The 16,897-nt window shown below is 43.9% G+C and overlaps 1 protein-coding gene across 1 annotated transcript in view; it reads right to left on the reverse strand.

The window, feature by feature from the left end:
- rims4 (regulating synaptic membrane exocytosis 4) overlaps positions 1 to 16,897 on the reverse strand; it is a 93,561-nt gene that overhangs the window by 9,529 nt on the left and 67,135 nt on the right. The window contains exons 3-5 of the mRNA XM_061728368.1: positions 13,203 to 13,315; positions 6,015 to 6,116; positions 4,612 to 4,751 (exon numbers count right to left, since the gene is read on the reverse strand). Of these exons, the coding sequence (XP_061584352.1) occupies positions 4,612 to 4,751; positions 6,015 to 6,116; positions 13,203 to 13,315 (355 nt within the window). The remainder of the gene's footprint in view (positions 1 to 4,611; positions 4,752 to 6,014; positions 6,117 to 13,202; positions 13,316 to 16,897) is intronic.

Raw genomic sequence — 16,897 nt, forward strand, 5'->3', positions numbered from 1 at the left:
ACAATCAAAAATACAATTTAAAACATCCCATACGACCCCACCCCCCACGCATACACACACCCTCACTCACACTCATACACATGTGCATACACTCACACGCCCACACACACACACACACACACACACACACACACAGTAAGTTGACTGGGGACATGGCTTAGCACTAACGATCCAGGTGAGGAAAACACTATGGGTGGCCGTCCACACCGAGAGGCTTCACCGACAACGACCACAAGGAGCATCGCCACAGAGACCCCCCCCCAACCCGGAGAGACCGGGGCTAACCCCACACAGAAGGTGGAGTCCCACCCCCAGCCACCCAGGCCTGAGGGACCCCCATGACGACACCCCCATGGGCAGAGCAGGCACACCTCCCAGTGTGGACGACCCCCCTGAGGAAACACTGGAGCACTTGCACGCAATGTTCTCTTTATAAATCACAGTCCAGCTGGACGGTTGCGCAGGTGTATTCGCCTCATATCCCGCCCTCTACACGCCCACATTATACCATAAATGGTCAATGCAAACTACTTTATGACTGTATTTGCATATGAATGAGCCTGCTGAGCATGTGCAGCAGCTCCTGCAGTCTGTTTCTGCTGCGCGTCAGGATGAATGAGACGTGTTGAGCAACCGTGTCACTAAATTTCACGGAGACTGAGATGGAGATGTTGTGGATGAGGTGGAGGCAGGAAAACCACATTATTTGGTGGTCACAGTAGTGGCATCACTAACAAAAAGAAAGTGAGTGAGTTGCCTGCCAGAATCTGATTTCTGGCCGCGGGAGCGTGCACAGCAGCCCGTTGAGCAATAGTGCTGAAACGTCAGATTTTCAGATTATGAAGCTCAAGAATGAGATCAAATCATATTTAAGTAGAAACAACCTTTTATTAACTGTATTTGGCCTTCAATCAATTTTTGGCAGGTAAAAAGACCAAATTTCAGGGGAGAAATCAGATTCTGGCAGGCAATCACTTTTTGGCACGACACCGGCGTGGCTTGTCCTGCACCGCGGACACGCCGTGCAGGTAGGATGATTTGACAGATGAAAATACCCCGTCAGATCACGCTTCCAAATAGACATCAACGTTTATCTATGTGGATAGCAAGATTTTTTTTGCTTGTAATGAGAAGATGAATCTTGTTCCATTGGCAGATTTTTTCTACTTATTTCAAGTGAAAATGTACTTGAAACAGGTGAAAATTGTTTCTTGTTAAGATTTTGAGTTTTTGCATTGAGGAACAAGACCAGGACCCCAAAAAACTGATCTAGAGACCAAGATGGTTCTCCAGAACTACAAATCTACCTGGAGGTTGAACCAACAAAAGCTTTTTTTTTAATCTTCTGACAGAATCTATATTTTTATTGTTTTATAAGCACGTTTTAACAGAATATTGAGATTTTTTGGCTGCATCACAAGCGCTGGGCGCGGAGGCCGGTGACGGGGGACGAACTGAAAAATGCTGCTGATTTCAGCGGTTTTCATCCTGCAGTGTGAATGAGGTTGATGAAACTCGGAGGACAGTGACACACGCGTTGGATAATTAAGAGGGAGGCATTTAGTGGCTAATTACAGAGTGACGGGAGCTGCAGGGCCAGTTGCCTCCGTCACCACCAGCTCCTTATCCAAGATTGTTTATGGTTAGGAACCGGTAAATTACAGAGGAAAAATGAAAAATAACGCAGGTGGATTGCAGCAAAAGAAAATAAAAAATTCCATAATGCGTGGACAATATATCAGGTGGTCTCAGGTTTGAATCCCAGATTAACTCAACTCATCCCAATCTCCGTTGGTCCCCTGCACACCCACAAATCTAGACATAAACACCTTATTATAGGGAAAAAACGGAAACTTGTGGGAACAAATATGAGTGTTTTGGAATGGAAGATTTGGAATTAGTTGAATGATGAGCGTTAAAATGTCACAGTTCATCTCCAGATTCAAACGGCAGTTAACCCTTGTACAGTCTTTGGGTCAAAATGACCTAATTCTCCTGTTCCTTCTTTCCTCCTGCTCTCTCCTTCCTTCTCCCTTCCTCTTTTCTCCCTTCCTTCCTTCCTTCCTTCCTTCCTTCCTTCCTTCCTTCCTTCCTTCCTTCCTTCCTTCCTTCCTTCCTTCCTTCTTTCCTTCCTTCCTTCTTTCGCCCTCCCTTCCTTCCTTCCTTCCTTCCTTCCTTCCTTCCTTCCTTCCTTCCTTCCTTCTTTCCTTCCTTCCTTCTTTCGCCCTCCCTTCCTTCCTTATTTCCTTCCTTCCTTCTTTCCTCCCTCTTCCTCATTCTTTCATTCTTTTTTCCCTTCCTTCCTTCTTTCCTCCCTTCCTTCCTTCCTTCCTTCCTTCCTTCTTTTTTCCCTTCTTTCCTCCTGCTCTCTCCTTCCTTCTCCCTTCCTCTTTTCTCCCTTCCTTCCTCCATTCCTTCCTTCTTTCCTCCCTCCCTTCCTTCCTTCCTTCCTTCCTTCCTTCCTTCCGTCCTTCCTTCCTTCTTTTCTCCCTTCCTTCCTTCTTTTTTCCCTTCTTTCCTTCCTTCCTTCCTCCATTCCTTCTTTCTTTCGTCCCTTCTTTCCTTCTTTCTTTTCTCCCCTCGTACATTATCTCCTGCTTTCCTCCCTTCCTTCCTTCCTTCTTTTTTCCCTTCCTTCCTTCCTTCCTTCCTTCCTTCCTTCCTTCCTTCCTTCCTTCCTTGTTTTCTCCCTTCCTTCCTCCTTCCTTCCTTCTTTCCTTCCTTCTTTCCTCCCTTCCTTCCTTCTTTTCTTCCTTCCTTCCTTCTTTCCTCCCTTCTTCTCTTTTTCCTTCCTTGCCCCGAAGACAGCACAAGGGTTAAAGAAACAATTGTTAAGCTCATATATATAAATGTAAACTTCGGGATCACAAAATGTTTCATGTTAAGTGTTTGTAATGTCATATGTTGAATGGTAGTCTAGTATAAAGTGCATGTTGTATTGTTTAGTGTGTATATAAGTGCAAGTGTATGCATGCATTCCTGTCTATGTATTCATGTTCATTGGCTCCGACCATAAGCTTTTCACAGCTTCTCCAGGAGACCAATTCACATGTGTGAGTGTGAATAAAATCTGACTAAATCAAATAAAAAAAAAAGAAAATGAACGGTGAAGAAATTTAGCAGAAACAAGGAACCGGATGACAGAACGTGCTCTGCGTCAGGACACCTGAATCTGTCTCGCCTTCGCCGGCTCACGACAACCTGGAGAAACTCTTGGTATTTTAAGCCCACAGTCTTGAGGGCGATGACGATAAAAGATGGTGAATTACCCAGCTGGGTCTGTCGCCTTTCTTTAAACATCCTGTGGGCGGCGACGTCAGCGCTCCTGTCTAGTTCCTGGCCAGCTCTCCGCTCTTAAGTTATACAGTGTCTTAAAATCTATATATCCATTACTGCAGGAGTTTGTACCGACTCCAGGCAGTTTGTGTTTGGAGGGACATTTATTGGATAGAATAGCATTTATATTGCACTAATGTTGTATTTTGTTCCTTTATCCGTCACTCACATGACGTCAGAAATGAATTTCGGCTGCAAAAAAAAACTACATTGAGTCTCTCCCTAACGCAACGTAACGCAATTCAGACTCTGTTACCTGAAGGGACATTAATCGCATCAAGTTGCATCATTTTCCTCTTTCCCTGCTCTGCCCAGCTAGTCTTCAGCAGGAGGGTCCCCCCTTATGATCCAGTTCAGAAAAGGTAGTTCATGCGTTTGTATCTTCTAGACTAGATTACTGTAATGTGTTATTAGCAGGATGTCCAAGTAATTTACTGAATAGGCTCCAGCTGATCCAGAATGCAGCAGCACGAGTACTGACAGGAATCAGCAGGAGAGACCACGTCTCTCCAGTGTTAGCGTCGCTCCATTGGCTACCCGTAAAATTCAGAATCCAATTTAAAATTTGATTACTTGCGTATAAAGCCCAAAACGGCTTAGCTCCGCAGTATTTACAAGACCTGATAGGGCCTTATGTTCCTGGCAGAGCTCTCTGTTCTCGGAGTCCAGGTTTACTCGTAGATCCTAGAGTATCCAAATGTAGATTTGGAGGGCGGGCGTTCTGCTATCAGGCACCATTACTATGGAACCAACTTCCAATCTGGGTTAAGGAGGCTGACACCACCTCCACCTTTTAAACTAAACTTAAAACCTTTCTGTTTAGTAAAGCCTATAGTTAGTGTTTAGTAAACCTCTAGCTGGTGTTGGTAAATCTCTAGGTAGTGTAAACTCTAGTGTGTTAGAGTCAGTAGTCATAGTTGCAGCTATAGAACAAGACTATAATAGTTAGTCTCAAATATAGCTTCGCGGTAGATATGCTGCTATAGGCTTATGCTGCAGGGGGGACCGACATGATCCGCTGGGCGGTGCCTCTCACCCTTCTTCTCCTCTCCTTTTCCCTGCCTCTCTTCTCCATTACCATTTTTATTTATTATAAATATCTCATAGCTATCATTTTTGTCCATCGTTCCTGTAGTTTCTTGTGCCGGCCCCCCTTTTTTCTCTTTTGTGCTTGTTTGCAGGCGGGAGCTTCGGGAGCTGCGTGCTGGCCTGCTGGTGTGTGTGTCACAGCTTGAACATTTATCTCAGTTGTCTTCACGGTTGGTGCCGTCTTACCTGCACCACTTTCCCCTGGGGCGTCTCCGAGAAGACCAGGACCTGGTTGTAGAGCGGATCCAGGGACTTCCTCACCGACTTGGTCTTCTTTTTGGCCACACAGGTGCCGTTCTCCAGGAGGTAAACTTTGATGTAGGCGGCTGGAACGAGAGCAGACAGGAAAGTTGGTTCTGAACTGAACTGGCAGCAGCTCTGCAGCTCTGTAGCGCTATAGATCTGCAGCTCTGCTGCAGGACAGAAGTTCGGTATCCTCACAAGTTTAACCCTTGTACTGTCTTTGGGTCAAAATGAACCAATTCTTCTATCCTTCTTTCCTCCTGCTCTCTCCTTCCTTCTTCCTTTCTCTTTTCCTCCTTTTTTACGCTCCTTTACTCCTTTTTCTTCCTACCTCCCTTTCGTCATCCGTTCCTTTATTACCTTCTTTGCTTTTCCTTCCTTTCCTTATTTTCTCCATTCCTTCCTTCTTCCCTCCCTTCTGTCTTTCATTTTCTCCATTCTTTTCTCCCTCCCTTCTTTCCTTTTCTCCCTTCCTTCTATCTTTCCTCCCTTCCATCTTTTCTCCCTTCCTTACTCCCTTTCCTACTTCCTTCCTTCTTTCCTTCTTTTTCCTTTCTTCCTTACTTCCTTCTTTCCTTTCTTCCATCTTTTCTCCCTTCCTTACTCCCTTTCCTACGTCCTTCCTTCTTTCCTTCTTTTCTCCTTTCTTCCTTACTTCCTTCTTTCCTTCATTCCTTCTTTTCTCCCTTCATCCTCCCTTGACCCAAAGACAGCACAAGGGGTAAAAGTAGTCCGATTCTGGGATATTTGAAAAAAAAACAAACTATATTTAGCTACAGAAGAAGAGTAAAACATCCTTTGATTAATGTAAGTTGATGAAAATAGCCATGATGTCATGTAAGGAGATCCATGTTTTTATCGTCTACACAAATATCATCAGTCGTCATTTACACCAGTACCATTAAAGGCAGGGTAGGAGATTCCTGGGTGATGTCATGTCAGTTGATATAATAGTAAGTAAGACAGTAAGTAAGTGATGGCAAACCTAATCAGAGAGCAGAAACATGACACCAAACAAAAACAGATTTATGAGCACTCATTAGCTCCTGGGTGAAAGTCAGGTGTGAGTCGAGCTGCATCACTTATTCTGTTCATCATCTCCCGCTGCTCGGCGTGCAAACTCCATGAACTCTTCATTCCTGCAAGTTTTATACCCTGAAACTCTAACTCTGTGTTCCTGGAAGGCATGTTCCTCCCTGCAGGCCGTCGCATCTGCAGGCGATGCCGTTTCACTGGGCGGTGATTTATCTGTGTCATGCAGAAAACTTCTCGTCCTACATTTTTGGCGTCTACTGTTTCTGATGCAAACTGAGGAAAATCACCCTGTCAGGTTGGTTTGGACTCACCTGGGGGTCCCTTTGACCCTGGTTTCATGGTGAGCCCTCTGGCCTGGACCACCTCCACCTCCAGACCCCCGTTCCTCTCCATCAGACCGATCTCTACATCACCTGGATGGAGGAAAACAGAGATGCATTGTGCAATGAGGATAAATGATTTGTTTATGTTTTATTACAGGGGTCGGCAACACAAAATGTTGAAAGAGCCATATTGGACCAAAAAAATCAGAATTCAATGAAAGGACTAGATGGTACAATCCCCCGGGACTATGCATGGCAGGGGCGTCCTCTTCCCTGAGCCAAGCTTGCGCCTGACTGCATATCTGAGTGGAAGAGGAGTTGCTGCTTTACAGCCAAACTTAGCCCCTGGGACACATCGTCAGTTGTGTCCTCAGATCATGGGGCGTTTCGGCCAATTAGAATAGAATAGACTTTATTGTCATTGTGCTCAAGCCACAATGAGATTGGTTGGGATGTTCCCACCAAAGTGCAAAGTGCAAATATAAAAGCAATACAAACAATACAAAACAAACTCCCACATCATTCAAAAGATACACCTGTTATGTTATGTATTATTTAACAGTCTGATGGCCCAGGGATAGTAGCTGTTCTTGAGTCTGTTTGTCCGCTGCCTCAGGACTCTGTACCTCCTGCCGGAGGGCAGCAGGTCAAAAAGACTGTGCCCGGGATGAGATGGGTCCTTCAAGATCCTTCTAGCCCTTTTCAGCCCCTGAGAGTGTGCAATGTCATTTAGGGAGGGCAGGGGGCGGCCGATGATCTTCTGGGCCGCTTTTATGACCCCCCCCCTGCTGTCTTGTCCTTCATAGTGAGGCCGGCATACCACACTGTGATGCCAAAAGTCAGCACACTCTCCACTGCCGACCGGTAGAAGCACCGCATGAGCTCGGGCTGCACGTTGCACTTCCTGAGCAATCTCAGGAAATGCAGTCTCTGCTGTGCTTTGCTGACCATCGCTGCTGTGTTGGTGTGCCATGCCAGGTCATCAGATACATGGACTCCCAGGAACCTGAAGGAGGCAACTCTGTCCTCACACACCCCGTTGATTTGCAGCGGGACGTGGTCAGCTCTCTTCTTCCTCCAGTCCATCACCATCTCCTTGGTTTTGCTGGTGTTCAGCAAGAGGTTGTTCGCTGAACACCAAGTCACCAGTCTCTGGACCTCCTCCCTGTACGCTGTCTCGTCGCCGCCAGAGATGAGACCCACCACTGTTGTGTCATCGGCGAACTTGACGATGATGTTGGAGTAGGGGAAGGGGGGCACAATCGTGTGTGTACAGCGTGAACAGGAAGGGGCTGAGCACGCAGCCCTGAGGAGAGCCAGTGCTGAGTGTTCGAGTGGAGTCAATTATCACAAGACGCCCTCAGCCGAGGCCGGCCCACCACAGGTTGATCAGACCCGGGTGTGTGTCCCAGGGTTAAGCATTTGGCTTAGCAGCCCAGATGGTGTCGCTCCTCTTCATCCACAGCCAATGGCTCGTTTTCTCAGCAGTGTTGGCCAGCTCTTTGATGGCCTGTCTGTGAGTGTGTCCCCTGTGTCACAGTTTCACAGTGTAGGATAGGTTTTTTTTTACTGTTTAACTCACTCCCCTGTTTTTCCAGATCCTGCCACCCTAATCAGCCAGAGATCCACTCATTCCCTTCACCTGTGCTTCCCCACCCAGCTCCACACCTGGTTTCCCTCATCAGCAGTTCCCCTCATATACCGGCCCATTTCCACCTTCTAGTTTGCCAGATTGTCGTGTGTTTTTGCCTCGCTTTCCAGCCTTCATATCCTGTTCTGTTTCTGCCTGCCTGCCTGCCTGCCTGTCTTTGACCCTGCCTGATTCTTGGTTTATGGATTTTTGCCTGCCCGTTTTGGTTTTGTTTGCCTGATCTGCCTGACTACCCGGTTTGACCCCTGCCTGCCTTTTGACAAAGATTAAAGCCTCTTGGACTCTGATCCTGCCTGGTGTTGTGCATTTGGGTTCTCTGTCCTGTCTGAGCCGTGACACCCTGATTCCGAACTCCCTAAGGAGTTTCACTGTCGAGCTGGCCACAAAACCCCAACAACCAACCTCCACCGGGCGCACCCTCGCCTTCCAGCCCCTGTCCTCTGCCTCAGCCGCTAGGTTGGAGTAGCGAAGTTTCTTGCGTTCATACGCTTTTTCAACGGCATCCTCCCAAGGAACTGTCAGCTCAATGATGTAGACGAGCTTGCAGGTGTTGGACCACAGGACAAGGTCTGGACGTAGGGTGAATGTTGCGATCTCCGGGGGGAAAATGAGCCTCCGATCCAGGTCAGCCTGCATTTGCCAGTCTCTGGCTGCATTCAGTGGGCCCAGGTCAGGGTGTGAAGCCCTTGCCCTCTGCTTTCCCCCCTCCCGAACAAACCACGGTGGGTGTTGCCGCACATCCTGGTTGTTGGTGGGCTGGGCATTGATGGAAACCCTCTTGCACTCGAGCTTATCAGCCAGACATCTGAGGACCTGGTTGTGTCTTCATGTACACACGTGGACAAAATTGTTGGTACCCCTCAGTTAAAGAAGGAAAAATCCACAACTCTCACTGAAATCACTTGAAACTTACAAAGCTCCAGTTTGGTCTCATCTGTCCAAAGGACATTCTCCCAGAAGCTTTGTGGCTTGTCAACATGCATTTTTACAAATTCCAGTCTTGCTTTTTTATGGCACATCAACTCTATGTTCATAGACTCAAAAACCAAGCATACGAAGAAAAGAACACTGGAAACATGGAGGAGGCTCAGTAATGTTTTGGGGCTGCTTTGCTGCATCTGGCACAGGGTGTCTTGAATGTGTGCAAGGTAAAATGAAATCTGAAGACTATCAAGGCATTCTGGAGAGAAATGTGCTGCCTAGTGTCAGAAAGCTTGGTCTCAGTCGCAGGTCATGGATCTTCCAACAGGACAACGATCCAAAACACACAGCTAAAAACACCCAAGAATGGCTGAGAGAAAAGGGTAAGACTATTCTAAAGTGGCCTTCCATGAGCCCAGATCTGAATCCCATTGAACATCTGTGGAAGGAGCTGAAACATGCCATTTGGAGAAGACACCCATCAAACCTGAGACAACTGGAGCAGTTTGCTCATGAGGAGTGGGCCAAAATACCTGTTGACAGCTGCAGAACGCTCATTGACCATTGACAAATACAGAAATCGTTTAATTGCATTGATTGCCTCAAAAGGTTGTGCAACAAAATATTAAGTTATGGGTACCATCATTTTTGTCCAGCCCTATTTCATTAGTTTGTTTTTTTAAATAATTATATTAATCAACAATTCAAGAGTAATGGCTGATTTTGATTATTTCATTTTCAATAAATTTTTATTTATTGTTACTTTTGTAAGTTTCAAGTGATTTCAGTGAGAATTGTGGGTTTTTCCTTCTTTAACTGAGGGGCACCAACAATTTTGTCCACGTGTGTATATCTGCCTTGAGTGAGGCTGGTTTTACAGCCCACCATAATGTGCTTAAGTGTTGCTGGGGTCGTACACAGGGGGCACGCTGGGTCCTTTCCAAACCATTGTTGAAGGTTTATGGGAGATGGTACCACATCGTATGTTGCTCGAACGATGAAGCTCAACCGGTTGGATTCCATGCCCCAGAGTTCGCTCCATGTGAGCTTCTTCTTCTCAACGCCCTCCCACCTCATCCAGCGGCCCTGCTTGGCTTGTGCTACGGCTTTGGATCGTCTGGTTGCTTCCTCCTGTCGGCGCACCTCCTCTACGACCATGGTTCGTCGCTCGGCGGTGGAGCCGCGTTTTGCCGACCCCTGTTCTATTAGGAATAAAACCTCAGTTTCTGGAGAATTGCATTCTGTTTTTATTTACGTTTTAACACTTTCTTTTGAAAGTGACTGAGCTGTGACGACTGCGAGCTATTCTGGGTCCTGTGACGTTACGTAAGGGCGGACTGGGCAGCCTGTTTGGAGTGGAACTGGTCCAGGGAGCCTCACTGTTGTCAGTCCAAGGACACCGTCTGGCTGCCAGCGAGGAAACTGACCCACTTACAGCCCATCTCTGCTGCGGGGGACAGTCTGCATACAATATGTGCAGTATTTACAACCTGGAGACGAGGTAACGCCGTGGATAATGAGAATTACAGCCTAGTGAAATATAGCTGTGATTTACAGCGAGCATTTGTGCCAAGATGAAATGGTTTGGTTCGGCTTATGGTGCAATAAGCCTTTTCTTTTCAGTTTCAGGAGACATTTTTCATCCGGAGATGTTCTTGCTGACTGTTTGAGGGAATTTTTAACTAAATACAGCATGTGTCCCAGTTTTGACCCTCAAACGTTATCCAGACATATGTATAAAAGACACAGTAAACTAAGTTATCACTGTGTCATCATATGGTGAGTGTCTGCCAACTCGTAGATCTGCTGGTCGGGCCAATCGTTTTCAAACTTTATCATCCAAAGTTTGGGGGAATAAAATCCTGAGTGCATTCCTAAGGTCGTACACTCAGGGGGAACGAGAGAAACGCACGAAAAGACAGACAATCGTAACAAAACGGTTTCCACTACGGCCGTCTTTTACACGACTCGTACCAAACACGAAAATACAGATATAGGAAAACAAGACACAGGTGTTGACATTCAGGACAGAGACATCGACATAGGAAGTCAAACAAGAGCTAACGCATCAGGAAGGACACGAGCAAAAAAACGCAACACTATTACAAGAGACAAAACTAAGGGCCAGTCCCAATCCCCCCCTAGTTCTACTTTTCAGCAATACCCCTAAATTTTGCGCATTCCCGTGAGGGTAGTGGTGTCCCAATTCCTCTTTGCATCCAGGGCTAGTGGACATAACGAGGGCTAGTGTGTATGAATCTGACTAGCCCTTCACAGCGAGGGATTTCAGATGCTGACTTCGCGACCGTGGGCCAGAAAAATTTCCCAGAATGCTTTACGTCATCATTTGCAGACTGAATCAAACGAAAAAACATGGCGGACATTTGTTATTTTTTAGTGAATAAAATCAATATTTTGGGGTTAGTTTCTGCATAAAAATGTGTTTTGATTACATTTCTAGCGAGAAATATATATTTTAGTTTCATAATATTCACTCAGTGAATGTACATAATCACTCGCTTGCTCGTTTTTTCAGATCTCGCCAGAATAAAGGCGGATTTATGGTTCCGCGTTACACCAACGCAGAGCCTACTGCGTAGGTTACGCGGTGACGCGCTGCTCTAGATATCCCCCAAAAACATTGGATCAAGGTTGGGGATCTTAACGGTTACTTTTACGCCTGAAAAAATATTAAAACTTAATAAAGTGGCATATTAACAGCGCTACAGCTGAAATTAAAACAGCTTTTATCTCTGGGCTTCCTGATATGGTGTGACGTATGTGCAAACGTAACTACGCAGTCGCTTACGTACCCGAACGTAAACCACGCAGTGACGTAGCAAGTGGTGTCCCAATCCCTAGGGAACATTACAAGGGCCCTACTCATTTTTAGGGCTAGTGGTAGAAAGTAGGGGGTGTATTGGGATTGGCCCTAAAACAAGCAGGATAACCAAGAAAAAATCTCAAAAAGCCCAATAAAACGTCACTTCAGGATAGGAAGAGTCTTCCAGGCTGATATGGGAACGGATGCAGGAAATGTTGCAGAGGAAAAGGGAAAACTGTTGGCACAGCTTTTCAAAATAAAACATATGCTCTCGTGCATCGTAATTCCACAATCTTTACCAGATTCTTGTCATTTATAGCCTCAATCAGATCCTGGAGTCGGGTGATAATCGCTCAGCATGTTTCTTACAAACCGGATTCGGTTGAAGTTGGGAAATTGTGTAAAATGTAAATTAAAAACCAAATACAACAATTTGAAAATCCTAATCAACCTATATTCAATTGAATACACTACACAGACAACATATTTAATGTTCAAACTGATAAACTTAATTGTTTTTTTGCCAAATAATAATTAACTTAGAATGTCATGGCTGCAACACGTCCAGTAGAAGTTGGGAACGGTGGCAAAAAATACTGAGAAAGCTGAGCAAAGCTCAACAAACACCTATTTGGAACATTCCACAAATTAAAGAATTAGTCTCCTCTCTTCCAAAACGTTTATTGAGTGTTATTAAAAGGAAAGGAGATGTAACGAAGTGGTAAACATGCCCTTTCCCAACTTCTACTGCACGTGTTGCAGCCATAAAATTCTAAGTTAATTATTATTTGAAAAATAAAATAAAGTTTATGAGTTTGAGCATTAAATATGTTGTCTTTGTAGTGTATTCAATTGAATATAGGTTGAAAAGGATTGTCAAATCATTGTATTTTGTTTTTATTTACATTTTACACACACTGTTACAAATATTGTGCTTTATCTACTTAAAAAAAATAAGTCAACTTTTTGCATGAGATTATGATGTAGATCAAGAAAGACTAGTCTTTGTATAAGCTACTTAATTTTATGTATGTAAATAATACATTTTGCAAGTACAGTCAACTTAATTGTGTTAAGTTTAATTTATTTATCAAAATTAAGTTGACTTTACTTGCAAATGAATTTTGTACATACTAAAAATTAAGTAGTTTATACAAAGACTAGTTTTTCTTGATCTACATAAAAACATCATGCGAAAAAGTCGCCTTAATTTTTCTAAAGTAGATCAAGCAAGATATTTTTTACTGTGGTTGTTCTACTTAAACAAATAAAGCATGTTTCATCTAAACGTTGGTCAATCTGCCCAATAGATTAAAATTGTTAAAGGAAAAGTAAATACAACAAGATCGCTTGTTGTTTGTGTATAAATGAAAAGATTACTTGGATTACATAAATTCTGCTTGTTAAGGAAAAAATGCACAATGTCTTGTTTTTTGAACAAATGCAGATTAAGTTCAAAACTAGATGTATTCATGTAAAGCAACAAACTTCATTTTTAATTGTTAACATCACAGATTTAAATATGTTATATTTACATGCGCTTAGATTTATTTTTTTCAGTGCAATTTCCCAACTTCAACTGAATCCAGTTTGTACATCCGGTGAGAACTGTGAAATAAAGTTTTCTGCCTGTGTTACTTAAAAAGATGCACAAATGTAGTTTGTAGCTTCCTTGGCGATAAATGGTCCCGGTCAGGAGATGCACAGTGACATGAAGAGCTTGTCGTCTTCCCGGTACCCCGTGGGAGAAGCTTTAACAGAAAGGAAAGTCCTCTCTCACCCATGGATGTCGTTGCGAGCGTCTGTCGCCCGACGAACTGGGCCGGTCCCATCCCGTCCAGGAAGTCGCTGAACTGGGCGTCGGAGGCCAGACACATCCCGCTGTAGTTGAGGCTGAGGGGAAGCAGGAAAAGTGGACAAGTGGACAAGTGGTTAAACACAAGCAGAGCCAAGAGTCTTTAACAAGAAAAGAAGAGACTACAGACCAGTGGCGGCTTGTCAATAGGGGGCGCTAGGGCGCCGCCCCCATTAAAATTACAGGGGAAAAAAACACAGTACACATACATTACGTAATAAAAAGTAATTATCACATCTTTGCACTAAAATGTGTCTGACTTTTAATTTTTCCAGCCTTCCCATCCCATACTGGGTTTATTCAGTTGTTTTTTGTGCAGACTGAAATACATAGGTTTCAATGGCGAGGGGCGCCGGCCAAATGAGTGTGTATTGCATGTTCTTAAACTTTTCTTCCATGTGACTTCATGCTGGTCTCTAATTGGTTACTCAAAGTGGCCAATCAGCGTGTTTTCTGTCATTCTTCATCCAATCTGCATCCACTGCCAATCCAGGACGCAGGAACACACGGAGGCCTCACGTCAAGCACTGGAAATCTGCAACAAAAACCACAAACGAAACACGAAACCGACACGGAGCCGACCAAAACACGAGCAGCAATCGACCTAAATCTTGAGATCTGATCGCAGTCTGAGCTAAGCTACCGCTACCGCTACCTAACCCCAAAAACTACAGAGCAAGCATGCAGGTGAACAAGCCAGTGTATATGTCTATGTGCGTGTGTGTGCGTGTATATGATCGTGTGTGTGTGTGTGTGTGTGTGTGTGTGTGTGTGTGTGTGTGTGTGTGTGTGTGTGTGTGTGTGTGTGTGTGTGTGTGTGTGTGTGTGTGGCTATTTGTTTGTGTATGTGTGTATGTATTTGTGTGTTTGTGTATATGAATATGATTTAAGTGGCTGTATGTGTGCGTGTACACGTGTATATGTATGTGTGGCTAGGTGTGTGTGTGTGTGTGTAGCTATGTGTGCGTTTGTGTGCATGAATGAATACATACATATATGTGTGTGTGTGTGTGCGTGCGTGTGTAATAATCCTATCAAAGCTCCACCTGAAGTGTATCTATAGTGGGGGAGGGGGGGAGCAACCCCGCCACCCGTGAGACCCGGGGGCCGACCAGGTAGAACCCAGAACCCAGGCCACCGGCAACCCCACAGAGGGGAGAAGTAGGAGGGAGGCAACCCACCGCCAGCGAGGAATATATATATATGTATATATATATATATATAATATATATATATATCCCCCCTCACAAAATAAGAAAAATAGAGAAACATATTTTCTCATCAACAAAACAAATTTAAAATTTTTTAAATAACCAAATAACATATTTGAACCATTTTTCAGACAATATCCGTCAATATCTCTATATTATAACTGAAAAGATCTGAAAAATGGTTCAAATATGTTATTTTGTTAAAAAACAAAATAACAGGAGCGCTGCTGGTGTCCCCACAATTTTGTTACTTGAAAAATTTAAAATATGTTTATGTAAAATATGCTACATGTATCAGTAGTATATTTATATGTATATGTAGTAATATGTAATAAAAAATAACATAAATAAATGTATGTTCAAGTAGAGTTTATAGTTGTGTTGTAATCCCCACTCGCCAGTGCGCCCCCCCAAAATTTTTTATCACCAGCCGCCACTGCTAAAGACGTTTATAACCCGGTTTTCAACTTATTTCAAAGGTTCCCTGAAAGTAAACCGTAGCCTCAGCTGAGCCGACCTCACGCGTCCTTGTTTTGTGTTTGCATTCAACAGAATCGGACCGGAGTGCTTTGGTGGCAGACGGCCAGCTACTATAACTGTGAGTATACGTGTGTGTTTGTTGAGTGGCCGGCCGACCACACACTTCCTCTAAAGCTCTGCCGTCGTTAATCTGAGCCCAACAGCAAGTGAGCGTGACATAACAATGCATTAATGTAAAACTGTTCTCTTATCAGATTCCTGCAGACGTGAGCCCCCAGTTTCTTCCTTTTAAGGACTGCTTCTTTCTTTCTTTTTGTTTCAATTCTTCCTGCTATGTGATGATGTTTTAATGTATCTGTAAAACGCCACAGAAGAAACTTGCAAGGGCCTTAAATCAGACAAGATACAAGACCTTAATGGTGGAATGTTTTTAAAAATACTACTTAACCCTTGTACTGTCTTTGGGTCAAAATTACCTTATTCTCCTGTTCCTTCTTTCCTCCTGCTCTCTCCTTCCTTCCTTCCTTCCTTCCTTCCTTCCTTCCTTCCTTCCTTCCTTCCTTCCTTCCTTCCTTCCTTCCTTCCTTCCTTCCTTCCTTCCTTCCTTCCTTCCTTCCTTCCTTCCTTCTTCCCTTCCTCTTTTCTCCCTTCATTCATTCCTTCCTTCCTTCTTCCCTTCCTCTTTTCTCCCTTCATTCATTCCTTCCTTCCTTCTTTCCTTGTTTTCTCCCTTCCTTCCTTCCTTCCTTCCTTCCTTCCTTCCTTCCTTCCTTCCTTCCTTCCTTCCTTCCTTCCTTCCTTCCTTCCTTCCTTCCTTCCTTCCTTCCTTCCTTCCTTCCTTCCTTCCTTGTTTTTCCCTTCCTTCCTTCCTTCCTTCTTTTCTCCCTTCCCTTCCTCCCATCCTTCCATCCTTCTTTTCTCCCTTCCTTCCTTCTTTCTTTCCTTCTTCTCTTGTCACTTTAAAAGAAGCTACAGTGTATTTCAGACTGGAGATCAATTATAACACTTTTAAATATTGCAGCTGACATGGTGAAGCACAGATCTTATTTTTTAACTGTTAATAAAGAGACAAAACAGTGTTTTTGTTTCTCTCATTGAGGATACCGAGCAGTGATGCATTTCTGCAGTTATGATGTCCTTTTTTAAAGTGTGCAACAGTACAGATTTGTCACTTGTTTTCTGCACATATCTTCCACAGGTCAGCTCCGCGGGAACAGCCACGTCATCACATCAACAAAGTTGTTGTAAAATGGCCAGAGTTGTTGCTGTAACGCGTAAATGTGCAGCATTTCTCAACACAGTTGTTTCGTCGAGTTTTTAGTTCATTGGTTTTGTGTCATTTATGTTACTGTTTGTCAGGGTTTGACATTTCCCCCAGTTTGTGTTTTCTGTTCTGCCCCGCCTGTTTTCCATCTGCCCTGATTGTTCACACCTGTGTCTCGTTACCCCCTGTGTATATCTGGTCTTTCCCTGCTCCCTGTCGGTCCAGTACACAGTACTCCAGTTGTAAAAAGAAATCAGGGGGGATGGTGGATTTGATCATATGGGGACAGATAATTTGTGCTGATTACAAATAATATAATATATTACAAATAATAGCAGTGACCAAAACAGCTGCAGAAATACTGCAGGAATGACATAGCAGCAGTTAAATGCAGCCTTCTGTAAGCTTTAAATATCCACTGGGCTTACATCAAATACATCAAAACACAACAATAAAAAACACTTTTCTGAACTTATCAATATGACTCTGTCCTTCACAGGATAAGTAACATGGATCACTGCAAAAACTCAAAATCTTAACAAGAATATTTGTCTTATTTCTAGTTAAAATGTATCATTTTAGTAAAGAAATCTCATTACACTTAAAACAAGACTCATCACTGGAAAAAAAACAACAATTTTCATCTGTTTCAAGTAGATTTTCAC

The sequence above is a fragment of the Cololabis saira genome, chromosome 8 (genome assembly GCF_033807715.1).
Source record: "Cololabis saira isolate AMF1-May2022 chromosome 8, fColSai1.1, whole genome shotgun sequence".
Classification (NCBI taxonomy): Eukaryota; Metazoa; Chordata; class Actinopteri; order Beloniformes; family Belonidae; genus Cololabis; species Cololabis saira.